The 17,471-nt window shown below is 42.8% G+C and overlaps 1 protein-coding gene across 12 annotated transcripts in view; it reads left to right on the top strand.

The window, feature by feature from the left end:
• syngap1b (synaptic Ras GTPase activating protein 1b) overlaps positions 1-17,471 on the top strand; it is a 126,529-nt gene that overhangs the window by 85,577 nt on the left and 23,481 nt on the right. For 7 of the 12 annotated variants that reach the window (XM_031867336.1, XM_031867340.1, XM_031867331.1 and 4 more), the window contains 13 exons: positions 4,593-4,746; positions 5,125-5,223; positions 9,025-9,264; positions 10,614-10,949; positions 11,086-11,230; positions 12,291-12,435; positions 12,590-12,826; positions 13,765-13,966; positions 14,413-14,651; positions 14,855-15,056; positions 15,433-16,026; positions 16,398-16,841; positions 17,125-17,298. In XM_031867336.1, coding sequence (XP_031723196.1) covers positions 4,593-4,746; positions 5,125-5,223; positions 9,025-9,264; positions 10,614-10,949; positions 11,086-11,230; positions 12,291-12,435; positions 12,590-12,826; positions 13,765-13,966; positions 14,413-14,651; positions 14,855-15,056; positions 15,433-16,026; positions 16,398-16,841; positions 17,125-17,298 — 3,211 coding nt within the window. The remainder of the gene's footprint in view (positions 1-4,592; positions 4,747-5,124; positions 5,224-9,024; positions 9,265-10,613; positions 10,950-11,085; positions 11,231-12,290; positions 12,436-12,589; positions 12,827-13,764; positions 13,967-14,412; positions 14,652-14,854; positions 15,057-15,432; positions 16,027-16,397; positions 16,842-17,124; positions 17,299-17,471) is intronic. The other 5 variants (XM_031867334.1, XM_031867339.1, XM_031867335.1 and 2 more) reach the window with 5 other exon arrangements.

Genomic DNA, 17,471 nt, shown 5'->3' with positions numbered 1-17,471 from the left:
ACCTCTTCAACTTCTCTTTATCTACAGCTCCACTTTGATGAATGGTATTGATGTCATGAGAGAAATAAATGAGGGAGGATATTTAATACTGTCTCCACAGTAAGTGTCGTCAAAAAAATACCAAACATTTTTACATTTTCACAATCAGAATTCCCTAAAAACCAACATAATGTCTTCAAAATTGTTGGTTTCATCCAACCGAGAGTCCAAAACCAAAGATATTCACTTTCACTGTCATATAAGATGAAAAACATTTGCCGCACATTTGAGAAGCTGGAACAAGATGTTTGACTTTTTTGCTTGAAAGATGACTGCTGTAATAAATTGTCAAAATAATTGCCAATTAATTTTCTATTGATAAACAAATGAATGAATCCAGGAATAGTTCTAAGCTTTAACTTTAATCTTTTATCTATAAACTCCCACTAGACATTTACAGCCGAGTTAAACTCAAACTTCAAACGTGAGCAAGGTCATCTTGATGATGTAAACACAGGGCAGTAGTGCACTCATGAGAGCGCTGCGACCTTTCCTGAGCCAGGGGTCGGCCAAGGTGCGCTTCCACATGATTTATTCATCTGGGAAGGTTTTCGGATGTCTGTTATCCCCGGCTGGTCTGAGGAGACAGAACGGGCAAAATAGTCAAGAGCCGAGGTTGAATGCCATTTTCTCAGCTCTGGATGTTTTCTGTCAGGCATGTCGGCGAACATCTGTAGCTTTGATCATTATGATTCCCTTTTTCTGTCTTTATTCATCCAGAGAGATTTTGCTGAGAAGACATGCTGTTTTTCCTCCATAGTCTGAAATGCACACAGCCACAAACATGCCTCTGAGCTCCCAAACAGGCTCTAAAACAAGGATATACTGTATTTTTCTTTACACATTTTTTGTTCACAAATACCCAATGGGTTTCAGAGTTCCCTTCCCTTATAGTACTGTAGGTCACCCTGTTGTATAACTCATACATAATTATTCTGTATGTCTTTCATATAGTTTCAGTGTACTGTGATGACCTCCATGTCCTGTCAAGCAATATATAATGTTCTAAAACTGAAAAAGCAGAAGATCCTCAAATGGCCATCAGAGGGCAACTCCTGTTATTACAAAAATAAATCTGATTGTAATGAAGTCTATTAGAAAACGACCCAACTTCTCACTTGATTTATTACCTCGGTAAATGTAAACATGAGTTTATGCTCTCGTTCATCCATCCATTTCCACCGCTCATCCAGGGTCGGGTCGCGGTGGCAGCAGGTCAAGCAGGCCGACCCAGACCTCCCTCTCACCGGCAACATGTTCCAGCTCATTCTGGGGGATCCCGAGGCGTTCCCAGGCCAGCTGGGAGATGTAATCTCTCCAGCGTGTTCTGGGTCTTCCCCAGAACACGCAATAACTGTAATAATTTACAGTTTAATCTCTTTAATTTAGCGATCTAAAGGAAAACATGTAGAACATAACACAGCTATCATTTTGGTGAATATATAAAATCTTTGAAACATTAAATGTTTTTATTATCATTAGTAGATAGCAAAAGAAAAGTTAGTCTGTGAGGAGCATCATGTTAAACAAAGGCTTATGAAAATAAACATTGATATTTTCTTAGAGGTATGACATACAGTTTATTAATAGAATAGCATTTTGGGTTATTTTGGTAAAGAATTACATGGATACATTCATCTTATATATTTGCATAATCAAAATTGATTTCACACGGGCCATCAAGGCCATCTCTGTGACAACTGCGCCCACACACACACACACACACACACACACACACAATATCAGAAGTATGGCTGTAACATTATAACTACTGATACTTTACGGCCCCTAAGAATCAATTAGCTTTCACATACAAAACAAAAAAAAAAAAAGAATCTGATTCCCCCGGGCTCTCGTTCAATAGTTTCAAAATATGTTTCAATACAGCATGATGTATGATTTACTAAATTATGGTCCCATTTAGAGTAAAATAGACCATAAAGCAGAGTATGCTTTAGGGCGCGTCTACCTTGTGATTGACAGGTCGCTACCACAGTGTTGTCTGGTCCGGGAGTTTTTCCGTGCCTTCGTCTTTCTCGTGTGTTTTCAGTTCGTGAAAGTTAACTTTGACCTTCTGGTCACCTAAAAATGTCTTATTCAGCTTTTGTACATCCACTCGTACATCTTACATACAGTCTATTTGGAAGTGGCAAATGATGATTGATATGTCTGCTTGATAAATGACTGAAATGATCACTTATCAGATACATTTTCTGACAGAAATATTTGGATCTTTTTTTAGCCTTGAATTCACCTCGCATTGCTGTAACATTAGTTTAACCTTATATAGGCAGCAACAATTTTTTCTTTTTATAATCGATTCATTTGCTGATAATTTCTTTTGATTAATAATTTAGTCCGACGTAATCCTAAAAGCCAAAGCTGACATCTTGAAGTGTCTTTGTTGGACTAACAGCCTAAAATTATACAAAACAAAGGAAAGCAGAAAATCTTCTCAATTTAAGTTAAATGTTTGACCTTTTTGCTTGATTAAATTGCCTCAAAATCGTTGCAGAATATTTGTTTTGGCAACGGACTAATTCATTAATTGAGTAATCGTTTCTGTTCTACACACTAGTTGTTTAGTTGAGTTAAATGTCCTCATGTAGCTGGCTGGGAGACGTGTTGGGCTTTAGTTCACTGCAGTGAATGATTTCAATATTTCTAAATTTGAATTATCTGCTAATTGAATCCTTGTTTCTTGTCCATCATCACTGGTGCTGAGGTCGTTTTCTTAGATATGAGGTTCAAGTCGTAACGTCTTGAATAAAATCAGCAAGGTCTGTGTGTGTGTGGGTGTGTTTGAGAGTCTTTTCATGTTTGACTCTACCTACACTTCAGCTCCCCACTGAGACCTTCGACCTTTTACCTCCAGCACTCTTGTTCTCTTCTCAGTCCGTCTTTCCACCTCCCTTCCCTTTCTTTCCTCTAATCCATGCTCTCACTTTCTTCCCCTCCAAAGGTTCCACTGTTTACATAATCAAAGCGATTTCCTCCGAGAGGTCTTCTCTCTCGATCTCCTAATCCCTTCCCCTCTCAGTCATTCCTTCTCTCACATCCTCTCCTGACCTCCCCCACTGTTTCTCTCTTCTCCTCTGTGTTCCCCCAATCTGACTCATTCCTTTGGGTCTATTTTTATCTCTCTCTCTCCCCCTCTCTCTCTCTTTCTCTCCCCCTGGTCCCCTACATGTAATCACTGCACTGTTGATGAACATTATGATTGAATGTCGACAAAAAGCAGAGCGCAGGGGAGAAGCTGAAAGTCGGACGCAGCACGGAGGACATACAGTTTCATTTTCTTTTCGTTCCTTTTTCCTCATTTCCATCCTCCCTTTTCTTCTGTGAGGGGCTTCGTCACACCTGAGCGTCGCTCCTCGCTCTCTGGTTAGACTCACTGTTTCATCATGCGTCTGCTGGTCTGGGATGTTACATGCCTCTGTGCATGCATGTGAGTGTGGGAGTAAGTGTGTAGGTGAGCATTATGGATGGGCTTTGGCGAAAACTTTGCTCACTTATGTGTGTGTAAGAATTATACAATATAATATCACTAAGAATCATGTTAAGATATTGTTTGTAGAGTTTAAAATGTTTTGCGTGGAGGAGAAAGACCAGATACATCTGGAAAGACAACTACGTCAATACAAAAAAATGAAGATGTCTGCTGCATTTTGCCGCCAGTCATTTTATCGAACTTGAAAAAAAAATAGACATAAATGTAACAACATATTCTTTTGTTTGTGTGTAAATGCTGTGATGATACCAGCAATTGTTTACACAGAAAACAAGGTTATAATGAGTGCTTCAGAGTCACTTTGCTGTCCATTCCATCTACTGGATTTACTTAAAACATTCTGCTAATGAACCTTGTGCTATTAGAAGCTCGATCAGTCTGCTCACTTCACAGCTGCCTGTTCAATTATTTACAATGAATAGTTTCAAAATGTTCATTATTTTTCATTGCCTGAAGTGTAGCGCACTCTTTCTCTCCCTTTGCCTCTTAGCATCACAAGGTTGATACTGTAGCTTTGAGTTATTAACAGCCCAAACAGTCACAATGTTGAAAAGTCAGAAATATTATGTAGTCAGTGTCGGCTACATCTCGGCAGGACCACCTCAATTCTAAAATATTCGTCATGATTCCTCTAACATGAAACGTGTGTTTCCTGTCTCCTGCTACAGTCAGAATAGTGGAAGTTTTCACAGTATTTCTTTATATGGAATATTTTGCTGATATTCCTCATCGCAGACAGACACTCGTGTTATCAGCTGAGTATCTTCTTCATAAATAGTTGTGTGTTAATAGCCTTTATTGCCATATTGCAACATATTGTGCAGCACTCGTACGGCTGTTTGTTAGTGCACAAAGAAAAATATGAACATCACATGTGGTTTTCTTCAAAGTATGGCACCAGGCTTTAAAATTACCATCATTTTCATACATTGACAAACAGCAATGTCCTGTAGTTCCTTGTAAACACAACAGAAGTGTAATGCAACCTTGAATGAAAGAGCCTCCCCTCTCCACATCTAACCACTACTGTCACTCCTCCCAGGACCCGTTTGATGCAGAGCTTCAAAGAGTCCCATTCCCATGAGTCCTTGCTGTCTCCCAGCAGCGCCGCCGAGGCGCTGGACCTCGCTCTGGACGAGGACGCCATCATCAAACCTGTCCACTCAAGCATCCTGGGACAAGAGTACTGCTTTGAGGTGAGAACTGAGGTGCACGGTGTGGACTAACAACAACACGCTCATGCACACAACGTGCAGTGTACAGTACAGTAAATATCACCAAAGAAATGTTGTTCCATCCTGACAAGTGACAGTGATGTGACGGAGACTTTGATTTGAAAGTGTTGTTTTTTTTTCCACATGTGAGGAATGAAAGAAACAAGGACACTGAAAGGACCCTTTTCCCTACATAACTTGCTGCAAGAGTGTCAGCTTTTTTCCCCCCACCATCTCTCCATTAGCGGAACACGACAGAGGTTGAGAGTGAATACAAGACATTGTTTTGGCGCCTTAGTTGCAGTCTCCATAGTAACTAATGGCTGTGGTTGTTGAATTTACCGTTGGCTATAACCTCAGGTGACTACGGCATCGGGAACCAAGTGCTTTGCGTGTCGCTCAGCTGCAGAGAGAGACAAATGGATCGAGAACCTGCAGAGAGCTGTCAAGCCCAACAAGGTGAGGGGAGAGAAAGGGATGCGGTAGAGGTAGAAAAAAAACAAAAAACGGATGATCCCTCTGTCTGTGTGTCTCTCTCTCTCCTCCCCGTCTCCCGTTGTTGTCTGTTTTCAATAAGAGCGCACCGCTTCATTTCTCTGTGTGAACTCCATTTTCGTGTCTGTGTGTGTCTGTGTTGAACAATTTTAGTCGCCTCTCCACGCAAACGTATTAAAGCTGCACAAGGTGATGTTGCAGGTCGGAGGGTCCAAATTGCTGCTGTTTGAGAAACTTCTATCTAACTATCCACAAATCAGGTAATGTGATGTCATTAAATTGCACACAGAGGGCTCATGTTTAACCAGCCCAGCGTGTCTGTGAGACTTGATGCTAAAGGATCCAGAAGAGGCGAAAGATTGAATACTGATGAGTCCGGGTCAGTGAATGGGCCTCATGCAAGAACCACTTGAATGAACAGATTGGTTCTTAAGTGCCTTATACGGCATTCACCGTTCACCAATTTATGGCGTTCACCAATTTTCTCGCGCTTTGAATTTTTTAAAGGCCTTAACACAGAGGGGGCTTTTTTTCTCGCACGTCAACACATTTTTTTTTACACAGAAGCCAAACAATAAGGAACAATGTCGTTTTTGTATTTTTTTGCTTTTGCACCGCGAATAAAGGCATCAACCAATCATGTTGTGCAGAGTGGAGATATCTCCACTTAAAGCTTCCACTTTAAGTACAACATCACAACATCACGTAGCTTTCATAGTCCGAACAAGCCCACAGGAAGATCACCTGGCTTTGAACAAAAAATGTTGTTAGTTGGTAGACGGTAGGATTTCAATTTCTGGGTCCGTCCCGCTATGCTGTGAGGCCTAAAAAAACTTTTCCCCTTCGACTTAAATTGGAAAAGAGACATCTTTAAATTATCAGCAATTTTTTTTTTTTAGGTAAAGAAACTTCCCAGTGTGAACGCTAGCCCTTATTTTAATCAATAAAAATAGCCGAATCTAGAGGTATTTTCCTTCCTCCGTTCATGTGAATGAGCACGGGAACGAGGGCTGTGAGGCGGGGATAAAGGAAACGCTAGTTTGCTTTTTTATCGGCCCATGGTTGTGGAAGATTGGTATAAGATCTGGGTATTTTAGAAACATTTGGAATTCTAGACTCAGAACCTTTTTAGCTTTATGCGCCCCTCTTCCGCTGTATCTAGATTTCTCTTTATACATCCATGAGTCCAAACCAAGAAGGCACACTTTATCACCCCTCTCAACCTACACAAAGGCAGCACAAACCAGATCCACTCCTTCAGTTCTTACCTTTCACAATAAAAGCCCTAGACATTTCCACTGCGTAACTGTTAACTGGGGGAGCTAAAATTCTCTCAAAACATTTTGCTAAAAGAAAATATCTCACAGTAGCTTAAGCTAATCAACAGTTTACCTCACACAGACTGTCAGGCGCTGTAGTGGGTTAATGGGATCCCACTATAGTTGGTCCTCTGCCTTTGCACATTTTTGAACCTTTCATTGAAAAGGTGTTACAACTGTTGAAAATTAAAATCGCTGCCAGTATAAATAGTTTTAATGCAAAATATTCACAGGCCGTATTACACATTTTTGTGTCACTTATTCGTCACGCCGTTACTAGTTGTGTAACGGCCTTAAGTGTGGTCCAGACCTGTAGTATGAGTCTTGTACAGATGCCTTTGACCTTAACTTGAATTAATTTGGTGTTTAAATGTGATTCCTAAGTAACTAAAATGAAATATTGATCCGAGACAAATGTATTATTGTTATTATGTGAGGGTTAAGGGTTTTAAAGTTGTACGATTTTTCAGCACAGCACCTTACATAGAGTCCTCTCACTTGGACAGCCTCAGGGTTATACTGCAGGTTGCTGTCATGATCTTCTGTTGCACCTGACAGTGAAACATCACCTACTGCTATAATGTTATTCCGTCTAATATCTCCATGACTGTCGTGTCCCGGTGACCTCCTCTCGTTTTAGTCATGGATGTAAGATTTACTAACACGAACGTTTGTGAAATGAGGGATTTACAACAAAGAGAGTTCGGTGAATCCGACTTGGATCATTCCTACCAACAAACCTCACAGAAAAAAAAGGAGCGGTTAGGGATGAGAACAAGAAAATGTCCTTGCATGCGGCCCAATGTCTGTATGTTCATCATATATGACACCAGATTACAGTTAATTATTGCAGATGGGATGCAGCTCTTCTGTATGATTCAAGCAGATAATCCATGTGTATTTCCACATAAAACAATCTTTCCTAGTGCAGCTTTAAGGTACTGTGGTCGTATTTCCATCCTCACAGCTTAAAAAATCTATAAATCTCAGTCCGTCATATTGGCTCAAAAACCAATATCCTAATTTTCACCCAGATTTCATAGTTCTGCAAAATTGTCCCATATTTCCCCTCGCTGTTATTAAAGAAAGTGAACAGGCATGCGATACATGCAGCTTTGATGGCAACCAGGGACTAAGAGTTATTAAGCCAGACTGAGATGAAACATTGCCCGAGCTGAATGCCTCGTCCAGATGCTCAGGCCGCGGGGTTCCTGGCTGAGTCATGGAGCTCCAAGGACTCCACACGGGGGCTCTCTCCAAACTCGTCCCCCTATTACCCTGAAACAACACGCACCGTGCATCGCAGACCAGATGCAACGACAGAGATAAGACCCACTACAGAGACAAAGACAATCATTATGCTTCTTAACTTTCTGGAGCCTTTTAATTCCCTCTTTGAGGTTCGGTTGTTTGCTTGTTTTCAAAAGGAGAGCAGCCACTTTCAACCTGCTTTCATGTTTTTACTAGTTTTTCTGGTAGTGAAATCGAGATCTGAGTGTAACTAGGAAAGATGTAACACGATATCAAGGTGGAGCACTCGAGCCCATGCTGGTGCTGCTGCACTGTATGTGCACTTGCAAACTGAGCCACCAGATGCCCAGCGCATTCAAACTCAGACGGTTGAAATTAATTATGCCTCGTGTTTGGTGCCGGTTATCAAAGAGCATACAAATGGGGAACTTAAGAGCCGTGAATCTAGCTGGTGCTCGCATATTGACTCGTCTAAATTAGGACTTAAATGGTCTGAAGCCAACAGGGGCCAACAACAATGGCATTTGGGCCCAACTGAAATGAGTCAGCCCCCCCCCCCCGCCCCCCGTTTGGTGAAACATCACTCTAAACACGGCACTCTGTCCTCCCATGGGGGATGTCAAATATAGCTTGGGCTTTGTCATCATGATTGGGAAGTGTAGCTGTCTACAGAAACATTACCACCATTGTTTGTCCCTCGCCTTTGCACCACACCTGCATTGTGTCATTTGTGTCTTTCTACGTTGAAGTGGATTCCTTTTTTTCAGCCAGTGAAACCACTCACCTGCTGTTCTTCACATCTTTTTGTTATCTGTCTTTTTCTGTGTACCTGTCTCACTGACGTCTGTTTCTGTATTTAAGTCCAGAGTTGAGATCACTTTATAAAGTACAGCCTGCTATCCCCAGTAGCACAACCGCCATGTCACCAGCTATTTTTTTGTCATTTCCTCCTGCAGGCTGACCAGCTGTCGCCTTTCATTCACACACACACACACACACACACACACACACACACACACACACACACACACACACACACACGCACACACACACACACACACACTGTCTCGATTTCCATATCTCAGAACTCTTTTTCTTTGCTGTCTGCCATGCTTTTCCCCATCTTCTCCTGTACAGCGTTTTTATGACAGTAGATGCACTTGACCTTATTTGACCTGACTCCATGTCCACGCAGGACAACAGCCGAAGGGTGGACAATGTACTCAAACTGTGGATCATCGAGGCCCGCGAGCTTCCAGCCAAGAAACGCTACTACTGCGAGCTCTGCCTGGACGACATGCTGTACGCACGCACCACCAGCAAGCCCCGCACCGACACCGTTTTCTGGGGCGAGCACTTCGAATTCAACAACCTGCCTGCTGTCCGCAACCTACGCCTTCATCTATACAAGGAGACGGACAAGAAGAGACGCAAGGTGACAAAGAGATCTGTAGGGTAACATGGCGGTCTGATAGAGGCTAGTGTGGCAGGACCACTGTGGTAATATTTGGTTGATTTTAGCCTTTTGATGCTTAAAGATGTGCTATGATTTTATAAAACGAAAAAAGATTCAATCACTCAAATATACCAAAAAAAGGATTTCTCAAGTTGCTACACTCGTACTGATGAACCGACAGCGTGATACATTTTGATCATTGTTTAGCTGTCCGTCCCCAAGCTTTACTCTTTCTCTTCACTCTTCTCAAAGCGTTGTTCTCTGCCACAGCACGGCAGCTGTTTTCAGCGAGGACAAAACAACCCACTTTACTGTACTTTCTCAGCACCAGACAGCAGACAGACACAGTTGGCGACTAACTGGTGGAGCATTTAGCAGCTAAGGAGCCAGATATTTCCCTCAGGAGCTGCCAGGGACCAAAAACAATGTTAAAACGAGAGAGAATATTGGAGTTACATTACTCAGGTGTTTTAAATGAATGATAGTGTTGATCCCTAACTGCTGGGTGTGTAAATAAGAAACAACAATTTTCTAACAATTAAGGTTTGAGATGATGATAGTCCTGAAAGTTCATTTTGAACTTAAAAGTTAGTTAAAAATCTTCATCACCCCCCTTTCTCCAACATTTTTACAACAGAAATAAGCAATTTGGCTTGTTAGAGCATTGGTTCAACAAAAACAAAAAAGATGAGAAAATAACAAACTGTCAGAAGGTACAATTATGCAAAGTAGCTGCTTTTTCATTCAGTGGCTTTATGATAAAATAGCCAACAGCAAAATGGGGTCTTGTCTGCGGTGGCACTGCTTTTTGTCATTTGCGTTAATGGCGTCGGAGAGAAACGGGAGAGTCTTCAAACTGCAGCGAGTCTGTTCACAAACAGAGCAAAGGCTCGAAGAGAAAGACAATCCAGAAACATTCTTAATTAATGACGTAATCTTTGAGTCATTGCTATGGGTCACCAACCCTACCAGCCCCCTGTGGATACACAGCATTATGGCCATTTTGTGCTGTTAGGCAGTAAAAATATTGGGTTTTTTTCCCTTTAGGATTTGTCACTTGTAGAAACAATATTTTTTTAAGCAAGACAATACAATAGTGAGTCACAAATCCGATCATTTCTTTTCTAATTTAGTACAAGAGTAGCACCATCATAGCAAATTCATTTCTATCTTCAAACGACTCTCCGGGGATCCGATGTTAGTTGCTCCTCGTCATTTATTCAGTGCTGAAGCTTTTTTGACATTTCAGATTTATTTATATAAAACTTTTCATCGACACATGCTTATCTCGACTAATATCTACTTTTTTTTCTCTCTCTCTCTCTAAGGAAAAGAGCACATACTTAGGGCTTGTGAGCATCCCCATCTCAAGCATCACCGGACGTCAGTTTGTGGAGCAGTGGTACCCGGTCATCCAGCCCAGCGTCCTCACTAAGGGAGCTGGTGCCGGAGGGGGGAAGATAATCAACGCATCCCTACGCCTCAAATCCCGCTTCCAGACCATGAACATCCTGCCCATGGAGCTGTACAAGGAGTTTGCAGAGTATGTCACCAATAACTACCGCACCCTGTGTGCTGTGCTGGAGCCCGTGCTGAGTGTCAAGAGCAAAGAGGAAGTGGCCTGTGCATTGGTGCATATACTGCAGAGCACTGGGAAAGCTAAGGTAGGAACAACTCTAGGTGACTTATCAGTATGTGAAAATGATATAAAACCAACCTTTTTTCAGTCCTTTTTTTCCATTTCTTCTGTAAACATGTTGTATAATAAAGAACAATCATTGCTTTCCTCTCTTTCTCCAGGACTTCCTGTCAGACATGGCGATGTGCGAGGTGGACAGATTCATCGACCGAGAACACCTTATATTCAGAGAGAACACTCTGGCCACCAAAGCCATAGAAGAGTACCTCAAACTGATCGGACATAAGTACCTCAAGGATGCGATAGGTGAGCAGTGGGTCACTTGATGTTTGAGTTTGTGACTGTACGAATTTAAGCATATATTTAATATTCAGGAGATTAACCTTTGGATGTGTTGGAACGACAAGACTTTTAATTCAAGGAAAAGTCCTGCTAGAGTAGATCCTGTTTCCTACTTTCTCTCAGTCTGCCTCCATGTTTGGTTTTGTGGGAGGATCTTATTATTTAAAACGTTCCACCTTACCCAGAGTCGAGTTTGATGAGTTGTGTCTGATGTCTGCTGGATCAAGATGCAGCTCTTCTCAAAAGAAGAGTAACACACAGCTTCCCTAAAGGAAGATCATTAATGGCATTAATGAATGTTTTCAGTACATACAAAATCAATTACATTGTCGTTTGGAATTACTGGCTCTACATTGACGTATTCAACCACCATTAGTCTGGATACTTGTAAACAGGAAGAGGAATTTTGTGGTTAAATTGAAATGGTGTAGAAAAATATATAAAATACACTTTGTATACAGACAGTGCAGCTCAAAGTGCTTTACATCAAATTGTGTGTATTTCAAAACAAATCAATTAAAATGTGGGAAAGAAACTTTCAAATGTAAAAGATTAAAACTTTAGAAGAGACAGGAAGCCAATGTAAAGATGCTAAGATGGGTGTCATGTGCACTCTTTAACTTGTATTTGTTAAATCGCTGGCAATTGTGTAAACTGTTCACTGATATTCATCGTTGATCCTGTTAAAAGATCCAGATGAGAGAACACCAACCCACAATCAATTTCTTTCAGGATGAGCAAAATATGGTCTGATTTTTAAAACATATCTCAGGTGGAAAAATGCAGTCTTAGCTTTTCTTTTCAACATGCTTACTAAGGTTTAAATCATTCACTATAACTGCAACATGTCTTGTAACAACACTGCATTTGATCTGTTGAATTCTCTGCTTTCAAACTTTCCCATAATGGTTTTCTTTTTGTACCGTTGGTTGCTGTTGTTGCCGCTGCTGCTTTTAACGAAACTGAACTGATCTTGATGATAGGTTCTACCATTTTGCTGTTACTAATGAAATGCCATTTGTAGGGGAGTTCATAAGGGCCTTGTATGAGTCAGAGGAAAATTGCGAAGTGGACCCCATGAGAACACCACCCTCTGTGCTCCCAGACCACCAAGCCAATCTCCGAATGTGCTGTGAACTAGCACTCTGCAAGATCGTTAACTCCCATTGGTGAGTAGTCATGCAGTGCTTCATTTTGCGCGTGTATTCCTCTCCGCTATTTAAAAGATGCATGGTACTTCAGTTTCTTTCACGGGGAACTGAAGGAACTATGAATGTCCAGCTTGTTTCCGACCCTGACATGTAGTGTTTGTCCCCTTCGCAGTGTTTTCCCTCGAGAGCTAAAGGAAGTTTTTGCCTCCTGGAGAGTGCGCTGTGCTGAGAGAGGTCGAGAAGACATCGCCGACCGTCTCATCAGTGGTTCCCTCTTCCTGCGCTTCCTGTGTCCTGCCATCATGTCCCCATCGCTCTTCAACCTCACCCAGGAGTATCCCGATGAGCAGACGTCACGCACGCTCACCCTCATCGCTAAAGTAGTGCAAAACCTGGCTAACTTCTCCAAGTCAGTTTTATTGCATTTTACTTACAGCCTTCACACATGCTTAAACAGTAGGCAGTCAATCAAAACCCATAATCAATCAATTATACAAATATAGAAGCAACCAATCTTTTCTTTGAGTACAGCAAAGTTGACATACACAAAATAATATTTTACATTATATTATGTTCAGTCTTCTTTCCCTGCATTGCCTAAAATGCTTATAATAATGATATCTTGGTATACAACAACATAAGTTTAGTTTACCTGCATTCAAAACTATATTTAGATCAAAATAATAATAAGAAATATAAGGCACAAGCATAATTGAGACAATAGACACAATAGTAAATGACATCAGTGTCATCTGCATATACAGAACTTAAACATGTGGATCATTAGTATCCAGCTATATTGATAACAATGGTGAATATTAGTGGTCTGAGGACTGAACACTGGGTTACGCCGCCAGACAGTTTTTCCCTTTCAATCCAAACTCATGAAAAGTTGCATGTTTATTCTCTTTTTAAAATAAAAACATCATACCGTACATTCATTTCCATTATAACGCTATTTTGACAATGAGTGAATAATGTTCCATAATTTCCCATCACGATGTGCTAGAAACGTCAAAATGCTCCATGTTTTTAAGTTGTTTTGACCACAAACTTGATTCATAACCACATTATAAGTGATGAGATAAAGGTATCATGTGCAACTTTCATTTTTAACAGACACATTTCATAGATTGTTTATGCCACAATGTTTCAACAGAACCTCAGTGTAAGAGTTATCATAAATTGTGACTCCAGTTGACATTTCATTTTCCCGTCATACGTTGTTGACATTTCATTTTCCTGTCATACGTTGCTCACTTGTTTTTCTATGTTTTCTCGTCACTTTTCCTTCTCTTCTCACCGGCTTATCTCCTCACTGGCCTTTTCTTCCTTTCCCATCTGCAGGTTTGGCAATAAAGAGGATTACATGTGTTTCATGAATGAGTTTTTAGAGATGGAGTGGGGCTCCATGCAGCAGTTCCTGTACGAGATCTCAAACATTGACAGTGTCAGCAATGCGGGCGGTTTCGAGGGATACATCGACCTGGGCAGGGAGCTGTCCATACTCCACAGTCTCCTCTGGGAGGTCATCTCTCAGCTCAGCAAGGTAAACCCAAACATGACACATCATCTCTGCCATTATAAACTAAAACGTTTACACTCATTCTTTCCAAAATAATTATCTATCGTTCTTATTTGTTAATGTTGCTGTATTTTGAATCACCTTGCCATACAGGATCACCTACATTGTGGTCTCATGTAAAGGGAAATAAACAATAGCGACACATAATATTATAATAAAGTCCAGTATAAAACTAATTATGGCTTGAAGTACATTACTTTTCCGTGGATCTTTCTGACAACAAAAGTCATATTTTTTTCCGAGCTGTTGTATTGAATAGCATTATATTGTACACCTCACATTTCTTGCTAAATGAGTAATTATTATTATTAGGCTTGAGTTGTCATTTACTTAGGTGGAGATGGATATGTGTCATTTTAATGAACTCTCGTAAGATAACTCAAAAATCAATTATTTTTTGAATTCCGCAGCAAAACTCAGCAAAACTGGTTTTCTTTGAACCACAGGATGCCATCATCAAACTGGGTCCTTTGCCTCGCCTCCTGAATGACATCAGTATGGCCTTGCGTAACCCACACCTCCAGAGGCAGCCCAGCCATCAGACAGACAGGGTGCCGGAGAGGCAGACAGACAGGCTGCTGTCACGGCCGAGCTTCAACAGGGGAATCTCGTCCGAGTTCCAAAATCTCATGATGAGGGATCTCAATAGGTAGGCCATGTTAAGCTCTAAACAGTATAAGTGTATCGTCAAATTCTGAAACTTTGATCTGTTGGTATTGTACAAGATGAAGGAAACCAGTAAATATTCAAATTGCTCTATTGTAGATCGACTAGTTGATTATCGACCCGCTCTAATTACTTCGCAGTCTCTATCGTCAGCTATTGTTGGCCTTACTCACTGCTGTCCTCCAGCTCTATAGATATCACTCGCTTGCCTTCCCCCACCTCCACCGGAGGGGTCATGCCATCCCGCTCCCAGATGAATTTTCAGGACCGTGACCAACTGCAGCGAGCGTCCTCCAAAGACATGTTTTACGTATCGCGCCCTCCCTTGGCCCGATCCAGCCCGGCTTACTGCACAAGCAGCTCGGACATCACAGAACCAGACCCTAAGGTGAGTTTTACAACACTGACTTGGGGAATCATCATCCCATCCACTAGGTCTGTCTATACCAAAGTGAGGTTAGTAATACATGCATGTTCGCCATACGTAATAGAATCTGCCATGGTGTGACCGAGGCTGTAGTTTATCATGACATCTGCTTTTTTTCCACTGATTCACCACGCAACTCATCCTAGCGGTATTTCCTGGGAAATACTTTGAGGCATTCCGATATCCAGGCCTCGCGGTAAAAACACCCGCACCACCCTCACCCATATCATCCGTGGCCACGTAACATACATAATATCAGGGGGCACAATAGCCTCTCACATCCCTTATTACTTAGCTACTCAGTGTCAATAAAAGCGTATCTATGATGGACCTCCAGGATTCCCGAATGAACAGCGTGTCTAACCTGCAGTCGGTGGACATGCTCAACTCCTCCCAGGCCTCCATCGCCGGCATGGGCAGCTTCGGAGGGCTGAGCAGCGGAGGCGGTGGCGGCCTGGGGTCGGGCCTGAGCAGCCAGCTGCGGGCCGGTGGGAGGTTGTCAGCTGGCTCTGGCGGCTCCAGCATGTCCGGCGGCCTTCGGCTGAGCCAGCTGAGCCAGATGGGCAACACCACCGACTCGCTATCCCAGCAGCAGCAACAGCAGGCCGCCGCCATGCGCTACCCGCTTTCCTTCCAGAATCCCCTCTTTCATCTGGCGACTGCTGATGGGCCTCAACAGCAACAGCTCCATCACCAGCACAGCCGGGCCCAGCCTCCAGCACCGCTGCTCCTGGCCCCAGAGCCTGATCCCTCTCACCCGACCTACATGCCACAGTTCGCCCACGGGGGGTTCTCTCGCAGTGAGGACCTGTCCACCCTCAGGACCAGGGACGGTCACCTGGGCCAACCCAGCATCATCCACTCTCACAGCTACAGTGACGACTACAGCAGGGCTGAATATGGACGCAGGCAGATGTCCATGCAGGTGCAGGTACATGCATGTTCATTGTGCTCCTCTTAAAGCCACTTTGTGTCGACTTTTATGTCTCTTTTAAATTATTCTGAACGCTTGAAGCCTTTTCTTTGTCTGTTGTGATAGTAAACTGAATCTCATTGGGTGTCAGGCTCTTGGTCAGATAAAATGAACAAAAAAAGATTGAAAGTTGTGATCTACATCTTTTTACTTTTTATCCAACATTTTATAGATCCCAAAAAAATGATTTAAAAAAATGATTGAGATACTAACACAGGGCTTTTTTCGATCTGACTAACCTCCAAGTTAAAAGTAGCACCATCTTCCCCAAAACGAACTGAAACAACAAGGAAAATGCTGAGTAATTATTTACTATTTTTCTTCCTTAGGATAACCTCCAACAGCAACAACAAATGATGGGCCTGACCTCGCAGACGGGAACCTCCCACTCCTCCCTGGCCACCACGCCCCCCACCACAGTCCAACCCGTGCGCCAGAGTTCAGTTGCCCCGCCTCCCTCCCAGCGCGTCAAGTCCCAGACGTCCCATCAGCTGTCCGTCAGTGCGGCTGCTGCACCGGCTGCTCTAGCTAAAACGCGACCGCCGAGCGGGAATCTCCTCCAGTCGCCGGAGTCCGGCTACGGCGGCAGGCAGCACGGGTCCCGGCAGCTGTCGGTCAAAGACAACACTGCCCCGGGCCTGCCCCACCAGCAGAGCTCTGTCAGGGAAAGCCAGAGTCCACAGGGAACCACCAGCCAGGGCACTCAACAGTCACCACAGCAACATTCTCAGCAACAGCAGCAGCACCTGCTCAAACCCACCATGAGCAAACAGGTAACATCTGCACGCTCATTTTATTCTCTTTATTCTTCTCTTTTCTATCAGTACCTGTGCTTGTGACTGTTTCTCAACAATGTGTGCAAGATATCAGTTACTGTATTTGACTTTTAGAACGGCACTAACATTGTCAGGAATGAGGTCTTGAGTCCCGCCAGGGTCCAGCTCAAAACGTTTGAACTCTGAGGCACTCTGCATAAAAGCCTGCCCTTATGAAAGCGACTCTCATCCACTTAAGAACTCATGTTCCCGTATTCAGTGTGCTGGCCTTTCTTCCCAGGGCTCCCAGACTCCATCCACCCTCAATCCTCCAACCCCAGCCAACGAGCGGACAGTGGCCTGGGTCTCCAACATGCCTCATCTGTCGGCTGACGTTGAAAGTTCGCGGATTGACCGTGAAGAGTTCAAACTGAAGGAGTACTCAAAGAGCATGGATGAGTCACGCATGGACAGGGTAGGTGTCACTTTTAAGTTTCAGAAGTGCCCGTCACGTAAAAGGAACATTGAGTCATGTCTAACACTGCCGAGCAGATGGCACTCAGATCTGGTCTTAACACAAGTCCACAGGTCTCAAACAGTGTGGGAAACAACAGCAATCGGCCAAGTGTTCAAATGTGTTTCAGTGTT

This window comes from Anarrhichthys ocellatus, unplaced genomic scaffold, assembly GCF_004355925.1.
Source record: "Anarrhichthys ocellatus isolate YVR2014 unplaced genomic scaffold, GSC_Weel_1.0 scaffold39, whole genome shotgun sequence".
Taxonomy (NCBI): domain Eukaryota; kingdom Metazoa; phylum Chordata; class Actinopteri; order Perciformes; family Anarhichadidae; genus Anarrhichthys; species Anarrhichthys ocellatus.
The sequence above is the reverse complement of the archived record's forward strand: the minus strand, read 5'-3'. Positions and strand labels throughout refer to the sequence as shown.